The sequence below is a fragment of the Lolium rigidum genome, chromosome 1 (assembly GCF_022539505.1).
Source record: "Lolium rigidum isolate FL_2022 chromosome 1, APGP_CSIRO_Lrig_0.1, whole genome shotgun sequence".
NCBI classification, from domain to species: Eukaryota; Viridiplantae; Streptophyta; class Magnoliopsida; order Poales; family Poaceae; genus Lolium; species Lolium rigidum.
The window spans coordinates 156,560,216-156,576,196 of NC_061508.1; the positions used below are offsets into that span (position 1 = coordinate 156,560,216).

The window sequence follows — 15,981 nt, forward strand, 5'->3', positions numbered from 1 at the left end:
AAAATCAATTTATGACAAGATCAAAGCACAGTTTCACTGTGTGGCTTTTGTCTCCGTGGGTCAGAATCCTAATTTGAAGAAAGTCTTCAAAGATATATTCTATGACCTTGATAACAAAATATTCAGTAACATTCATAATACAGAAAAGGATGAAAGGATTCTCATGAATGAACTCCGTGAATTTCTTGCGGACAAAAGGTATGCATCACCCCCATGCATGTTCTGTATTGTTTTTAAAGAGCATTAGATGCCTAGCTTATACTTAATATCTTCTCTTTATTTGTGTTTTATTGTAGTCTTGTAGTCTTGTAGTATATATATATGTAAAGATAACAATTTTGCTCCCATTTTATGTTCCTCCTCCAAATTTCTACAGTTCGCAGTTCTCACCTATGGTCTCCTATAGTATATTTCTGCTAACAACAGTTCACATCTTCTTTATCAAGGAACATGTATAGTTGTATCCCTTTCGATTTGTCAACTAGTGTTCTCATTTTCTTTTGGCATAGGTACCTCATCATAATCGATGATATATGGGAAGAAGAAACATGGAAATGTATAAACTGGGCTTTCTCAAGAAACAGTCTCAGTAGCCGGATAATCACAACAACACGCAAAGTCGGTGTCGCTCAAGCATGTCTCTCTTCTGTTGATGACATAATTCATGAAATGAAACCTTTGTCTGCTGGAGACTCACAGATACTCTTCTATAGAAGAATATTTCAATGTGAGAACAGCTGTCCAGATGAACTACAGAAAGTATCTAAAGACATATTGAAGAAATGTGGTGGTGTGCCTTTAGCCATCATTACTATCGCTAGTCTTTTGGTTAGTAATCAACAGGTAAAACAAAAGGATGAGTGGTTCCATTTGCTCAGCTCTATTGGCCGTGGACTTACAGAAGGTGCTACCGTGGATAACATGAATAACATATTGTTGTTAAGCTATTATGATTTGCCTTGTCACCTGAAGACTTGTTTTCTATATCTTAGCATATTTCCAGAAGATTTTGAGATTGAGAAAGAGTGGCTGATATGGAGGTGGATAGCTGAAGGTTTTATCCAGCGGGGAAAAAAAGGAAGTACTATGTTTGAGGTTGGAGAAACATACTTCAGTGAGCTCGTGAATAGAAGCTTGATCATGCCACAACAATTAAATAGCGAGGAAGAGGTGATATCTTGCCGTATACATGACATGGTGCTTGATCTCATATATTCATTGTCAAGTGAAGAAAACTTTGTCACTGTGTTAGACAATACTAGGCAGTACATGCCTAATCTGCATAGCAAAGTTCGAAGATTATCACTGCAAAATAGCACGGTGAAACTCGACGATCATCAGTTTGATGTGTCAAAAGTCAGGTCATTTGCTATTTTTCCTCCTGCTACCGGTTATTGGTTGGCATCTCTTTCAAGTTTGCAGTATTTACGTATACTGGAACTAGGAGATGTTAGAGTTTACTCTTTTGGGTGCAGAGTGGACAGTAGCCATGGTTTTAGTGTCGAGCATATTACCAATTTATTTCACCTAAGGCAACTAGTGATCAACGACTCAGATGTTAAGGAACTCCCACATGACATAGGCAAGTTACGGTTTTTGCAGTCACTGGACATAAGTAGATCTGGTATAAAAGAGATACCTGCAAGTTTTGTTCAGCTACAACATTTGATACGTCTGTGTCTCGGTGAAGGAACAGTACTGCCAAAAGGATTTGGGAACTTGACATCCCTTGAAGTGCTGAAAGGAAGAGAAGTGTCATTCTCATCTATTGGCACTGTTAAAGAGCTGCCCAACCTGACAGAGTTAAGGGTGCTCCATCTTTCCTCCAACCTGACAGACTTTAGGATGCCCCATCTTTCCTGTGATGAAATGGACAAGAGCACAGCTCTGATGGAGTCTCTTGGCAGCTTGCGCAAACTGCAATCTGTGCAGATTGATGGAAGAAGCGGGCTGGTGAAACTAATGGGTGCGCGCTGGGTGCCCCCTCCACGCCTCCGCAGTTTTTTGTCACGGGATAAATTCTTGACACTGCCGAAATGGATTAATTTAACATCACTTCCTCACCTCTCCTCTCTGTACATAAGTGTGATAAATTTGCACAAGGATGACATCAACATTATTGGGATGCTTCCTGCTCTTCGCTACCTCTTCCTGCATGCTCTAACTGAAGACAAGTTTCCTTTATCGGTCGTGAGGGCCGGTGCATTCCCATCTGCCATAGAGTGCGCGTTCCGTGGAATTATAACTTGGCCGTGTCTGTTTGCACCTGGAAGTATGCCATGGCTTAAGCGTCTTTCCATGGGGATGACCTATCATGTGAACTACCAAAGTGGTGAGGTTGATGTGAGCATGGCGCACCTCCCTTGTCTTGAGCGTGTCGCTGTTTATTCTTGGGGTGGTAGCAACGCTCGTGCTGCGCTGATGCATGCATGGGAGGCCCACCCCAACCTTCCCACCGTTGAGGTAAAGACTAGTCATTAATAAATGTTTGACCTTCTCCCTCGCCGATGATGTGTTTGATTCATCTCTTCGTTCCCCTTATCATTTCAGCTAATGACTCCGTCCAGATGCATTAAAGATATATTTGATTAATCCTTTTTCACGGATCCGGTGGAGGCGATTCAAAATCTGATGGCAGAGATCCGAGACCCGGTGGAGGCGCGTTGGCGGGTTGGAGGAGACGTTGCCGCACGTCCCGGAGGTGAGCGTGACTCCTGACCCCCGTCAAGATTCCGGCACCGGTGTTGCCCATGATGAACACGTGAGTTCCGTCCAACTCTAATCTTAGTGCTGTAATCTTTCCCCGAATCTTTTTCTCCCGATGCAGAAATCCGTGATTACTTTACTGATGCGCGTCGATTGGTGCGATTAGCAGACGGGTATTGGGATTATTGTACTCTAATTGGTGCTATTACCAGACGGGCTGAGCCATCTGCTTTAATTTTTTGCCCCTGTATTAAAACCTGAAGGATAACTAGCCTTGTCATCATGATGCCCATTGTATTATGAAAATAATTGAAGCTTAATGTTTACTCCAAGGCTGGGATAGGAAATAAAGATGGTATCTAGATGCAGTGCGTAGGTTACTAGTTTAATTAAGAGATAGTCTAAGACACGGAGTATGTTTATTGTTATGTGCAGGAAATTGGAAACGTTTTTTTGTTGAAGAAAGCACAATTGCTGAGAACGAAAATGTTGAATGGCGTCGTGAGATGGGTACCAGCAATATTGTCCTTGAGACGCTAGATTTCTTCTTGACAGATATCAGGGCATCCTCTGAATATATGGGGCTGCACTCAAGAAATTAGACCTTCAGTTTACATTCTATACCACAGAGGATCACTGCCAGTTAGTCCATCGTTGTCCAAATCTTGAAGTTCTGGAGGTATATTTTGGCAGATTATACTACGACGTACTCCAGATAGTACTCCATTGCTAATAAACTTTCAGTCTAGTGCTGTAATTAGTGAACTTTGATCAACGTTGACATTTGAGAGCTTTATTCTACATTATGAGACAAATTTATATTGCTAATAAACAGCCCTCATGTTGACTGAGTGATACTCAAATATGCAAAGACATGTGCATCATTTTCTGTTTTATTAGTTTCTGGTTTCAAAGACTTGTGCTTACAAACGAATTTATAGATGCAAGGAATACTGCGTTGATGGCTACTACGCGGTGCCGCACATCAACATGCTATTACACGAGCTCATGCCCAACGGTAGCCTCAACGGCATCCTCCACGGGAAGAAGGAGGAGGAGAAGCAGGCGCTCCTGGACTGGCCAGCAAGGTACAAGAGCGCGCTCATATGTCAAAATCTATCATGTGTCTGCTGATGCCTGATTTCTGTTGTGTGTTGCAGAGTACTTCGAGACCAGGAGGGCGACAGCTACGGCGTCGTCTTGCTTGAGCTTCTCACTGGGAAAAGGCCGACTGACGAATCCTTCCTCGAGAACGGCACACGGCTCGTCACCTGGGTAAGCATCATGGCATCTTATTTTGTAATCACTCTATTGCCCACTCTGCTATACATATCTGGTGATACCACACCTTATTTGATACCATGATACTATTTATAGAAATTTAAATTTTAAATGTTAAAAAAATTAAAACCAAAATTTTGGGTGTTCGCAAGATGCATGTCTACGTGCCCAGTAACTTTCATAACCAAATTCAAAATACCCTAAGAGAAACAAAATTGAGAAATCATGCATAAATAGTGTCACATGAAGACAAAAACATAAAATGGCACTATTCACATAGCATTTGGATTTTTTGTTTCTCTTGGTGTATTTTAAATTTAGATGTGAAAAATCTAGAGAATGTAAGCACACATCTTGTCAACCGCTACAAATTTATTTCGAAATTTTTTGATACTTAGAATTCAAATTTTATGAAATGGTATCATGGTATCATGTAAGGGATGGTATCACTAGATATTTTCCCGTTGTCTCGTCTATCTGTTACTCACACTCTCTGCTCTCGTTTACTTGACAAACGCCTATCTGTTGCTGACGATGCAGCAAACTCAATCAAAACCTAAATAGCAGAAGACTGATTGGTTAGGCATGATATCATGCCCTGAAAGTAAACTTTGCGGCCTAAATCAATCGAATCGAATGATAGTTGTACGCAGTGACCATTAATAAATGTTCCTGGAATGCTAGTTATAGCAGTGAAACAAGGACGTAGGATGGATTAATTAGACACGCATCCATTGCCCCAGCCGTGCTAACATACTGTGTTTGTAGAACCTTGATGCCCGACTAGCAGCGATATGAATTATAGATGCAATGTTGTGTTTTGATTACTGTAATCATCTATCTAAAAGTATATGAGCTGATTTGTTTCAGAGACTGACAGTGGCTTTGGTTTTCCAGTATGACGTTGAGGGCGGACCAGAACGAGAGGCTAGAAACGAGACCGCTCCCTCCCGTGTCGCCCCTGCATGGCGACCGGGGGGAAACCCTAATCTCCGCCGCCCCCAGGCTTCTCCTCCCCTCCCCCCTCCCTCGCCGCCGCTTGAGGGTGTGGCCGGGCAAATCCCGGTCGGCGCCGGTGATACGTCCAAAACGTATCTACTTTCCCGAACACTTTTGCTATTGTTTGCCTCTAATTTGTGTATTTTGGATATAACTAACACGGACTAACGCTGTTTTCAGCAGAATTGCCCTGGTGTCTCGTTTTAGTGCAGAAATTCAACTTTCAGGAAAATCCCCGGAATTTATGTCAAAGGGCTTATTTTTCCAGAAGATTCACGGAGCCAGAAGGGCAGGCCAGGGGGGGCCCACGGCCCCCACACCATGGGCCAGCGTGGCCTAGGAGGGGGGCGCGCCGCCCTATGGTGAGGCTGGCTCGGCCAGCCTCTGACGCCCCCCTCTGGACTATTTAAGCGTTTCGATCTAAAAACGCGAGATGAGAAGTCGAAGTCGCCAGAAACCATCCAGAACACCGCCGCCATCGCGAAACTCCGTCTCGGGACCAGAAACTCCGTTCTGGCACCTCGCCAGGACGGGGAATTGGAGGAGATCATCGCCATCATCACCACCGACGCCTCTCCATCGACTAGCCATGTTTCCCCCATCCATGTGTGAGTAATTCCCCCACTGTAGGCTGAAGGGGGTGGTAGGGATTGGATGAGATTGATCATGTAATAGCATAAGATTGTTAGGGCATAGTGCCTAGTATCCGTAATTGGTACTTTTATGATATTGTTGCAACTTGTTATGCTTAATGCTTGTCACTAGGGCCCGAGTGCCATGATCTCAGATCTGAACATTTATTGTTTCATGATGATATTCATTGTTTTATGATCTTACCTGCAAGTTGTATACACATGTCGCTGTCCGGAACCCGAGGCCCCAAAGTGACAGAAATTGGGACAACCGGAGGGGAAGGCGGTGATGTGAGGATCACATGTGTTCACGGAGTGTTAATGCTTTGCTCCGGTACTCTATTAAAAGGAGTACCTTAATTTCCAATAGATTCCCTAGAGGCCCGGCTGCCACCGGCTGGTAGGACAAAAGATGTTGTGCAAGTTTCTTATTGCGAGCACGTACGACTAAATATGGAACACATGCCTATGGATTGCTTAGTACTTGGATACCGTTTTATTACTATTTGCAAATGCCCCATCTTGATTGTTACATGAGTTTCTCTCATCCATGCAACGCCCATTCATCCATCCCTGTGCCTACAGTCTTTTAATCCTGCTGTTTACTATAATCACTACTGCTGTCTTTGTTACACTGCTGCTGATATTTCACTATCGCTACTCGCTATAAAACTGTTACTACTCGATAAACTCTTGCGAGCAAGTCCGTTTCAGTGTGCAGCTGAATTGACAACTCCGCTCGTTAAGGCTTACAAATATTCTTTGGCTCCCCTTGTGTCGAATCAATAAATTGGATTTTACTTCCCTCGAAGACCGTTGTGATCCCCTATACTTGTGGGTCATCAAGACTATTTTCTGGCGCCGTTGCCGGGGAGCATAGCTTTATTTGCAAGTTCACTTGGATTGATATTGTTCGCTGCAAATTCTCCATCATGGGTAAACCTCGCGATACTAAAGTCGCCATATTACCATCCACTACAAGAAAAGGTACGACTCTGAGTACCTCTGCTGCTCTTGATTCACCATCTGTGATATATAAGTAAACTTGTTTCACCACCACAAGCTTCAAATGCTGGTACTTCTGCTGAATCTGAAAATTCCTCTTATAATTTTGATGATACTTCTGCTGTGCTTGATGATAGTGGTTCGTTAGGATCTTTTCTAGATGCTACAATTGCTAGGTCTAGACAAATTGAAAATACTGAAACTCCTAATGAAAATGCTGCTACACCTGTTAATTCACCTGAGTCTGTTGAATACTCTAGTGATGATCCCGATGAGGATTATGTGGAACTTGATGATGATTTTATTGTTAAATGCAATGCTACTACTGATGCAAGTAAAATTAAAAAGTTTCTTGCACAACATACTGTTAGATATAAACTGTCTCCTGATCTTGAATTTGCTACATCTCCTATAAATATTAAGGATAAGGATTATGATTTTTCTCTTGATCTATCTCATATAGCTATTGTTGAGAAAACACCCTTTTGTGGTACGAAAAAAGAAAGTGCTGTAGAACACATGAATGAGCTTTCTACTTTGAGTAGCTTGTTTTCTGATGATGTCAAGTTGCGTACTTATTTTGTTGCTAAAATTTTTCCTTTTCTCATTAAAGGATGATGCTAAAACTTGGTATAATAGTTTGCCTCCTGGTTCTATTGATAGTCCAAGTGGTTTGCTTGATGTTTTCTTTCGGAAATACTTTCCTGCTAGTGCTCAACATATTGCTTTGCAGAAAATTTATAGCTTTGACCAGGAAGATGGAGAGAAATTGCCTGAAGCTTGGGCAAGATTTTGCTCTCTTATCAGAGCTCGACCTGGACATGATTTGGAAAAGCATGATTTACTTTTTATAGTGGACTAACCATTGAGTCTAGAGCATAATTGGATAGTTCTGCTGGTTGTGTTTTCAGGAAAAGAACTCCAGACGAAGCTTAAGAATTATTGGCTAAAATAGGCCGGAATCATGATGATTGGACTACACCTGAACCAGTCCCGACACCGATATTGAAGAAGAGGGGTATGATTAAATTAAATGATGAAGATATGAGGGAAGCCAAGAAGTCTCTTGAGGAGAAAGGTATTAAATCTGAAGATGTGAAGAACTTACCTCCCATAGAAGATTTATGTAAGATAACTCCCCCTTCATCCATGATTGAGGTACACTCTCTTCAACGCTTTACTAGGGAAGATATTCCGTATTCAAAACCTCATGATCAATGTTTAGATGAGTTTGATAATTATATTGTTAAGCAAGATAACTTTAATATGAGAGTAGAGAATCATTTAATGAGAAATTCTCAAGCCATTAGTGAATTGCATGATATTGTGGAGAGAACCTCCAATGATGTTAAGATGCTTGTTAAACATTTTCATATGATTCAAACTCAAATTGATCAACTCACTAAAGTGCAAAATGACTTGTTAAAAAATAGTTCTAAAGAAAAACATGCTTATGAAGTAACAACTAGAGGTGGTGTTTCTACTCAGGATCCTCTATATCATGAGGGGCATCCCAAAAGAGTTGAACAAGATTCTCAACGAACTAAAGAAACTAGTGCTCCTTCTAAGAAAAAGAAAAAGAAACATAAAAATGTTGTAGAATCCTCTGAGCCTATTAATGATCCTAATAGTATTCCTATTTCTGATGCTGAAACTGAAAGTGGTGATGAACATGATAAAGATAATGATAAGAATGATGCTTCTGATAAAGAAGAGGTTGAAGATGAACCTGAAAGCATGCTAAGAATAAAAAGTACACTAAAGAAGATTTTATTGCTAAGAAACATGGTAATGAAAGAGAACCTTGGGTTCAAAAGCAAATGCCTTTTCCTGCTAGGAAACTAAAATCAAAGGAAGAGGAACACTATAATAAATTTTGTGATTGGATGAAACCTTTGTTCTTGCAAATCCCTTTGACTGATGCTATTAAATTGCCTCCTTATTCAAAGTACATGAAAGATATTGTCTCTAACAAAAGGAAAATTCCTAATGAGGAGATTTCCACTATACTTGCTAATTACTCTTTCAATGGCAAGGTTCCAAAGAAGCTGGGCGACCCAGGTATACCGAATATTCCTTGTTGCATCAAGAATAATTGTGTTAGAACTGCTCTATGTGATTTGTGAGCAGGAGTTAGTGTTATGCCTTTTTCTCTTTATAAGAGACTTTATTTAGATAAGTTGATACCAACTGATATATCTTTGCAAATGGCTGATAAATCTACTGCTATTCCTGTTGGTATATGTGAGGATGTTCCTGTTCAAGTTACTCAAAACTCGCTTAATATTAACGGATTTTGTTGTGTTGGAAATGCCCGAAGATGATAATATGTCTATTATTCTTGGGAGACCTTTTCTTAACACCGCAGGGGCTGTTATTGATTGCAATAAAGGAAAAGTTACTTTCAATGTCGATGACAAGGAGCATACTGTTTATTTTCCCAAGAGGATTGATAAAGTATGTGGAGTTAATACAATTTATAATTTGAGATCTATCAAAGTGGGAGATATTGATTGTCCAATATATGAGCCTAAAGAAGAATATCAAACTCTTGTGATTGGATCCGTATCAATACAATATAAGGTAACATGATTGATTTGAGGTTTATTTCTTCTTATGATGTGTAAGATTTATTTGGTAGCAAGACTTGATCAACCTTGTTAACAAGTACATTTTATATGCATAGAAGAGCTAAACAACATTTCTTTCCTCCTCCACTTGTTTTACTCGCTGTAGCACTACTTGTTTTGCAAGATGCTTAAGTTGTTTAGAAGTTTAAAAATCTTTTTCTGCCCTGTAATAATAATTTTGACACCCAGAAATGTGCATTTTTCGAAGTTCTCAAAAATTTACAAAAATTATACTGTTGGTCTTATTTTCCGAAGAGCTACCTGGAAGCACCAGGGGCTGACCAGTGGGGCACCCTGGGGCTGGACCCCATGGGCCGGCGCGGCCAGCAAGGGGGGCGCGCCACCCTGTGGTGTGGGCCCCTCCTTGCCCCACTTCATCATCTCTTCCACTCATTGCACTCTCTCTCCCGAAAAAACTCGTACTCACTTTCTCTCACTCGCGTTTCTGCTCAAGACTCAAGATTTCTCGATCTCTTTGCTCAGCCCAGATTTCTGTCTGAAATTTGGCACATTTGCTCTTCGGTATGTGACTCCTCCGATTATCCAAATAGAATTTTGTTTGGTTGAGTATATCTTGAATATTTTGCTGTTGTAGGTAACATGTTAAGTGAGCTTTCATGCTTGTTCTAAGTTGTAAAAATTAGTTTTGATGCATGTTTAAGTACTCTACCAAGTTCCTATAGTAGTTTCCCTCAATTATATGTCTCCAAATCAACTTTTATAATGTTTGTTGAAAAATTACAGAAAGGGAAGATGGATAATTATAACTTTGGAGAAGTGTTCGAAAGGGAGACGACAAGCACGGGGAGGCCCTCAAGGGCATCCACTCGGATTAGACGATCCTATAATGAGGATGCCATCGCACCGAGCTTCGAAGTTGAAGAGGATAATGGAGTCCCGAATGCTTCATCTTTTCCATGCTATAACTTTTTGAGTAATGCAGGGTTGCTTGATGATTTCCTGGTCCTTATCAATAATGTGGGCTTAACCGCCTATATGGAAGATGAGAGGGATCAATACTACATGCTAACTAAAATCTTTGTTGAGAGCTTTCAGTTCAACAACAAACACTATCAACCATCAGTTGCATTCATGATTTATGGTAATCCTATTACTATGAAGGAGACTGAATTTGCTACACACATGAGTAGCTACGCACGTCTGCATTGCCATCAGATGTGCAAAGAGATTCGTACCGATTCGTTTGTGGTTTGACCGTGTCCCGCAGGGCGCACAGTAAATCAATAGGCTAATCCCCTTCGTTGAACTCTTCCAATCGCTAGAGACAAAATAACGCACGAGGACGGGGCTCCTTATGAATCTTTTATTTCTTCCTTGATGCACTTTGCCTCCCGTCTGCCTCCTGCCAACTGCCATGGATGCCCCCAAGCTCGACCTCGATTCTCTGGTTCTGGCCGACCATGCACGTGCAAGTTGCTGCTGCACGCACACCAGCGAACCTTGATGGCGATTCAGGCAGCGTACCCCAACGCGCAGATGGCGCAGCGCGGGGCCTCCAGATCCGCGCCGGTCACCCCTCGTTGAATCGAGCTGGATGACGACTTCTTCCGATTTCTATCTCTCTCTAATTCCGCTCGTCGATGTGATGGTTCGATCTCTCCCCTACGCCTGCCCCACGGCCTACATCACGCGATTCATTTGGCGTCGACACCCATTGGGAGCCACCAGCGCTCCATGTCGCAGCTCGGGCCAGAGAGGATCAACTCGGGAACCATCGGTGGAGCCAGCCCCGTCGCCCGCCCGACGTCACGCGCCTGCACAACGGCCGCGCTGTCGTCCGCCGTTGACTCTGAAAGAACATCTCTCACATTATGTTTTGTGTGTTTGATGTCAATATATGTGATACACTAATGTTTGATTAAGTGGTACAGGGATTACATAGATAATTATTCATGTGTGTTGGATTTGATCGTCTGTCAAAAGTCATCGAAAAAGTTTGGCCAGGCCGGATAATCCGGGCCGGATATTGTTGAAATATCCGGCCCCCTGATTTTGGCTAAGTCTCTCGAGGAATTGTTGCGCAGTATGGGGGCCGGACATTTGCCCGGATAATGTCCCGGTATTGTACTAGGGCCGGATTATCCGGGCCGGATATTTTGGAAATATCCGGCCCCCCCGATTTTGGCTAAGGACTGGAAGAAAAGCTTCTCTGATATAGGGCCGGACTTTTGCCCGGATTTTGTCACGGTTTTGTTCCAAAGACCGGATTATCCGGGGGGGGGGGGGGGCGGAATATCCGGCCCTTACTTAGGCCGGATTATCCGGCCCCCCCGGAAGCAGCAACGGCTCAATTTTGAGAGGGGGTATAAATACCCCCTTCTTCTACCTTGGTTGCTTGCTCAATCATTACACAAGAAATCTGCCAAGCCACCTCCATTAGAGCCACCTCAAGAAAGTCAAGATTTGCAAGATCTCCTTCCTCCCCCAACCAAAGCTCTTGATCTTTGGAGATTCGAAGGAGAAGACACCGATCTACATCCTCACCGAAGCGTTCTTCATTTCCCTCTCTTGTTTGAGGGATCTCATGCTAGTGTTCCTATTTGGTTCCCTAGTTGATTTGTTGTTGATGTGTTGTTGTTGATTGTTGTATTGTTACAGATTTGGGAGCCTCCAATTTGGTTGTGGATGTGTGCCCCAAGAACTTTGTAAAGGCCCGGTTTCCGCCTCGAGGAAATCCCTTAGTGGAAGTGGGCTAGGCCTTCGTGGCGTTGCTCACAGGAGATCTGAGTGAAGCCTTCGTGGCTGTTGGTTTGGCTTGCGTAACAACCACACTCCTCCAAACGTAGACGTACCTTCTTGCAAAGGAAGGGAACTACGGGAATCATCTCCGTGTCATCGCGTGCTCCACTCTCGGTTACCTCTATCCCACTCTATCTACTATTGCGTAGCTATACCTTGCTTAGTTGATATCCTTGTCATATAGGTAAATTCACTTAGTTGCATATCTAGAGAATTTACCTTTCGTGTCAAGCCTAAATTGAAAAAGAACTAAAAATTGGTTAGCACCTATTCACCCCCCCCTCTAGGTGCGGCATACGATCCTTTCAATTGGTATCGAGCCTCGGCTCTTATTTCGGGCTTAACCGCCTAAGAGTATGCCGGACGAGGAGCCCTCGGTAGGGGCCGCCAAGTCTGTCTCCGTGGAAGACTTCAATTCATTGAAGTCCTCCATGGAAGCCCAAATGGAAAGCATGAAAAAGATGATTGCCGAGCTTTTGGCTCCGGCCCTTCCCAAGGCTCCTAGTGTAGAGGTAAAAGACACGGGTGCGTTAGATGATGGAGAGGCTTCGGACTTACCCTCATCTACCAAACCCGTGGAAGGTGATAACTTAAACACTATCAAATCTACCAGTGCATCTCCTAGGGGAACTAGTGGAGGTGAAAGCTACAATCGAGTAGCTCCACCCTTCTTATCTCCCGATATACCGGTTCCCCATCCCCATTTGAACATTCGGGCGACCCACCTAATTAAGTTTTCCGTTGATAATTTCGATACTTGGCAATTTGAGTTCCGCTCTCATGTTTGTAGTGCCTCCAATGAACTATGGAGAATCATCTTGGAGGGCTTCAAGCCATACAACCCCGACAAGTTGACTAGAAGAGAAGCAATTGATAGTCAACTCAACAACACCGCCCTACACATGATTCAAACTAGTGTGGGGACACCGGAATTGCATCGTGTCCGGAACTACACCACCGCCAAGGAAGCTTGGGACGGCTTGGCCGCTAGTTGCATTGGAAGTGAGAGCACAAGGAGGAACAAGTATAATGCTCTTAAGAATAAAGCCGAAGGATTCATGAGGCTACCGGATGAAGATCATGAACTCATGTATGGAAGACTTGTCAGGTTGCCGATGCCTTCCGGCTTATTGGTGCCACCCACATCAATGACTCTTGGATCAAGGAGAAGTACATTGAATGCATGATGCCATTTGCTCCCATTGATGTCAAGACTCTTGTGGGAAGGGAATGCTATTCCTCTCTCACCTCTCAACAAGTCGTGCACGAGATGCAAGCTCTCAAGGTGCTTGAGGAAACCTCTCATGATTCTCGCAATCGTGCTCTTGGGATGGCAAAAGGTGCCAACCTTGCCTTGGTGGTCAACTCCGGTGAAGAAGTGATTCCTCAAGAATCTTATAGGGCATCGTGGAGTATGTCCTATCCGGAAGATTTGCAATGCCACTACCATGATCACATGGCCTTCCATGCAAAATCCTTTTGGGTTGATCCCTCCAAGGCCAAGGAAGACAACATCAAGAGGAACAACAAAAGTGGTTTCACTAGCTTTGGTCCAAAGACAAGATCTTGCTACAATTGTGATGACAAGCGCCACTTCATTGCCGAATGCCCCTATGAAAATAGAGAGCTTCATAATGGGAGGCTCATTCCCAAGGACAAGAGCAAGGACACAAAGGGCAAGTATTCAAAAGCCCCCAACAAGAAGTTCTACAACAACAAGACCAAGAAGGGCAAGAGGCCCTCAAGAGTTGTGCTAGTAACAAGGGAAGAATATTCATCCGATGAAGTTGAAAGTTCTAGTGGTGATGAAGATGAAGAAAGCTCAAAGGAATTGGCCGCCATCGTCACCACCAACTTACCCTCTTCATCTCTCTTTGAATCTCCCAATGAGAACCCTCCTATCAATAATGCACATTGCTTCATGGCAAGGTCCTCCTTGGACACATCTATCGTGCTATCAACTCAAGAAGAGTATACCTCCGGAGATGATGATGTTGATGATGAAGAAGATGCATCCTCCAATGGATTGGTCGCTCTTGCCTCCCTCTCCACTAACTCTTCATCACCAAGTGAATCCCCCAATGAGGTCATCCTTGTGGAGGAAGAAAGTTGCCTCATGGCTAAATCCTCCGAGGTATCATCTCCTAACCCCTCTATTCCTAACATATCTAATGAACTAGGGGTTGATGATGCTAGTCTAAAAGTGAAACAAGAAATGCTAGACTTTGATGATTTCATTCTCAACCTACAAGGTAACACTAAAAAGCATGTTTCAAACCTCATGATTCGTTTAGCTCAACAAAGTGATATGCTTGAGAAAAAGGGTCAAATAGAGAGAGAAGACTCTCTCGAAATCCATGCTCTTAAAAATGCTCTTGAGGAATGTCAAGAAACCATAGCTTCTCTTGAAGAGAGGTTAGAAAATATTGAAGAGCCTCAAGATAAAATTAACAAGCTCACTAAAGCTAGAGATCTTGCTAGGGCTAAGAATAAAGTGTTTACAAAGGAAAAGGCCCAATTTGGGGTTGATCATGAGAAACTTGTGAAGGATCTAGATGAACTAGACAAAGCTCACAAAGCTTTGAAGAGTGAATACACTCTCCTATCCAAGTCGTTTGAGCAACTTCAAATTAGGCTTTCTACATATGATGTGCCTAGTTCCTCCACTCCTCTATGTGATCATGCAAACATTGTTGAGGAAAATGCTAGGTTGAAGGATGAACTTGCTAAGGTCTCCTCTCCCCAAAGTAAACTTTCTTTGGATGATCTTTTGAGTAAGCAAAGATCAAACAATGGGAAGGAGGGCCTTGGTTTTAATGCCAAGGCAAAGAAGGCAAACAAGCAAAAGGCCAAGCCCGCACAAGAAAAGAAGAAAGACGTCAATAATGGTGAAGCCTCCAAGGGAAAAACCATGAATGATGATGATGCGGGAATTGCTAACCCTCACTATGTTTTATTTAAAGATTATTATGGTGATGTTTATGCTAAATATGTTGGCCCATATGATGGCTATGTTGCTTGGTCTATTTGGGTCCCAAAGACCCTTGTTGCTAACAAAAGAGGACCCATTTCGAAATGGGTACCTAAATCCAAGAATTAATCTCATGTAGGACTATGCCGCCGGAGGTTCAAAATGGGTACTTGATAGTGGATGTACAAGTCATATGACCGGCGGCAAGAACCTCGTCAAGGAGTTGAGGCCTAACATTAATGATATCACCGTCTCCTTTGGCGATAATTCTACATCCGAGGTATTGGGTTTTGGCAAGGTTGTGGTTGCACACAACATTACTCTTGTGGATGTCATGCTTGTCAAAACCCTTGGTTACAATTTGCTTTCCGTTTCCGCCCTTGGCAAGATGGGTTTCGCCGTCTTTATTGATAATGATATTGTGGTCCTCTTGTGGAGCAAGACTCTAAAAGTCGCATTCGTTGGGTATCGCGAACACAACTTGTATGTGGTGGACTTTTCGGGGACCACCACGACAAGTGCGATGTGCCTATTCGGAAAGGCGGACGTGGGTTGGTTGTGGCATCGCCGCCTAGCCCATGTCAACATGAGAACTTTGCAAAGTCTTCACAAGGGGAACCATATTGTGGGACTAATGGAAAATGTGTCTTTTGCCAAAGATCGTGTTTGTAGGGCTTGTGTTGAAGGCAAAATGCATGACTCTCCGCATCCAAGCAAGACCATTATCTCTTCCAAGAGGATCTTGGAGCTCCTTCATGTGGATCTCTTTGGTCCCGTTACTCATGCAAGTCTTGGTGCGAAGAAACATTGCTTGGTGATTGTCGATGACTACTCAAGATACACTTGGGTCTACTTTCTCAAGACGAAAGATGAGACTCAACAAATATTCATTGACTTTGCTACCGAGGTGCAACGCCAACACAACCTCCTCATTATGGCAATAAGAAGTGACAACGGCTCCGAGTTCAAGAACTATACACTCAATGATTTTCTTAGT

General features: G+C 42.9%; 1 protein-coding gene across 1 annotated transcript; it reads left to right on the top strand.

Annotated features, from left to right (window-relative positions):
* Position 1: 1 nt before the first annotated feature.
* LOC124652871 (disease resistance protein RGA5-like) lies at positions 2-4,677 on the top strand (the record flags this gene model as incomplete). The annotated part of the gene is made up of 6 exons (XM_047191922.1): positions 2-198; positions 510-2,463; positions 3,378-3,385; positions 3,648-3,794; positions 3,867-3,981; positions 4,672-4,677. Coding segments are annotated over 6 exons (2,427 nt in total), but the record flags the coding sequence as incomplete, so codon positions are not given.
* Between the last annotated feature and the right edge of the window lie 11,304 nt (positions 4,678-15,981).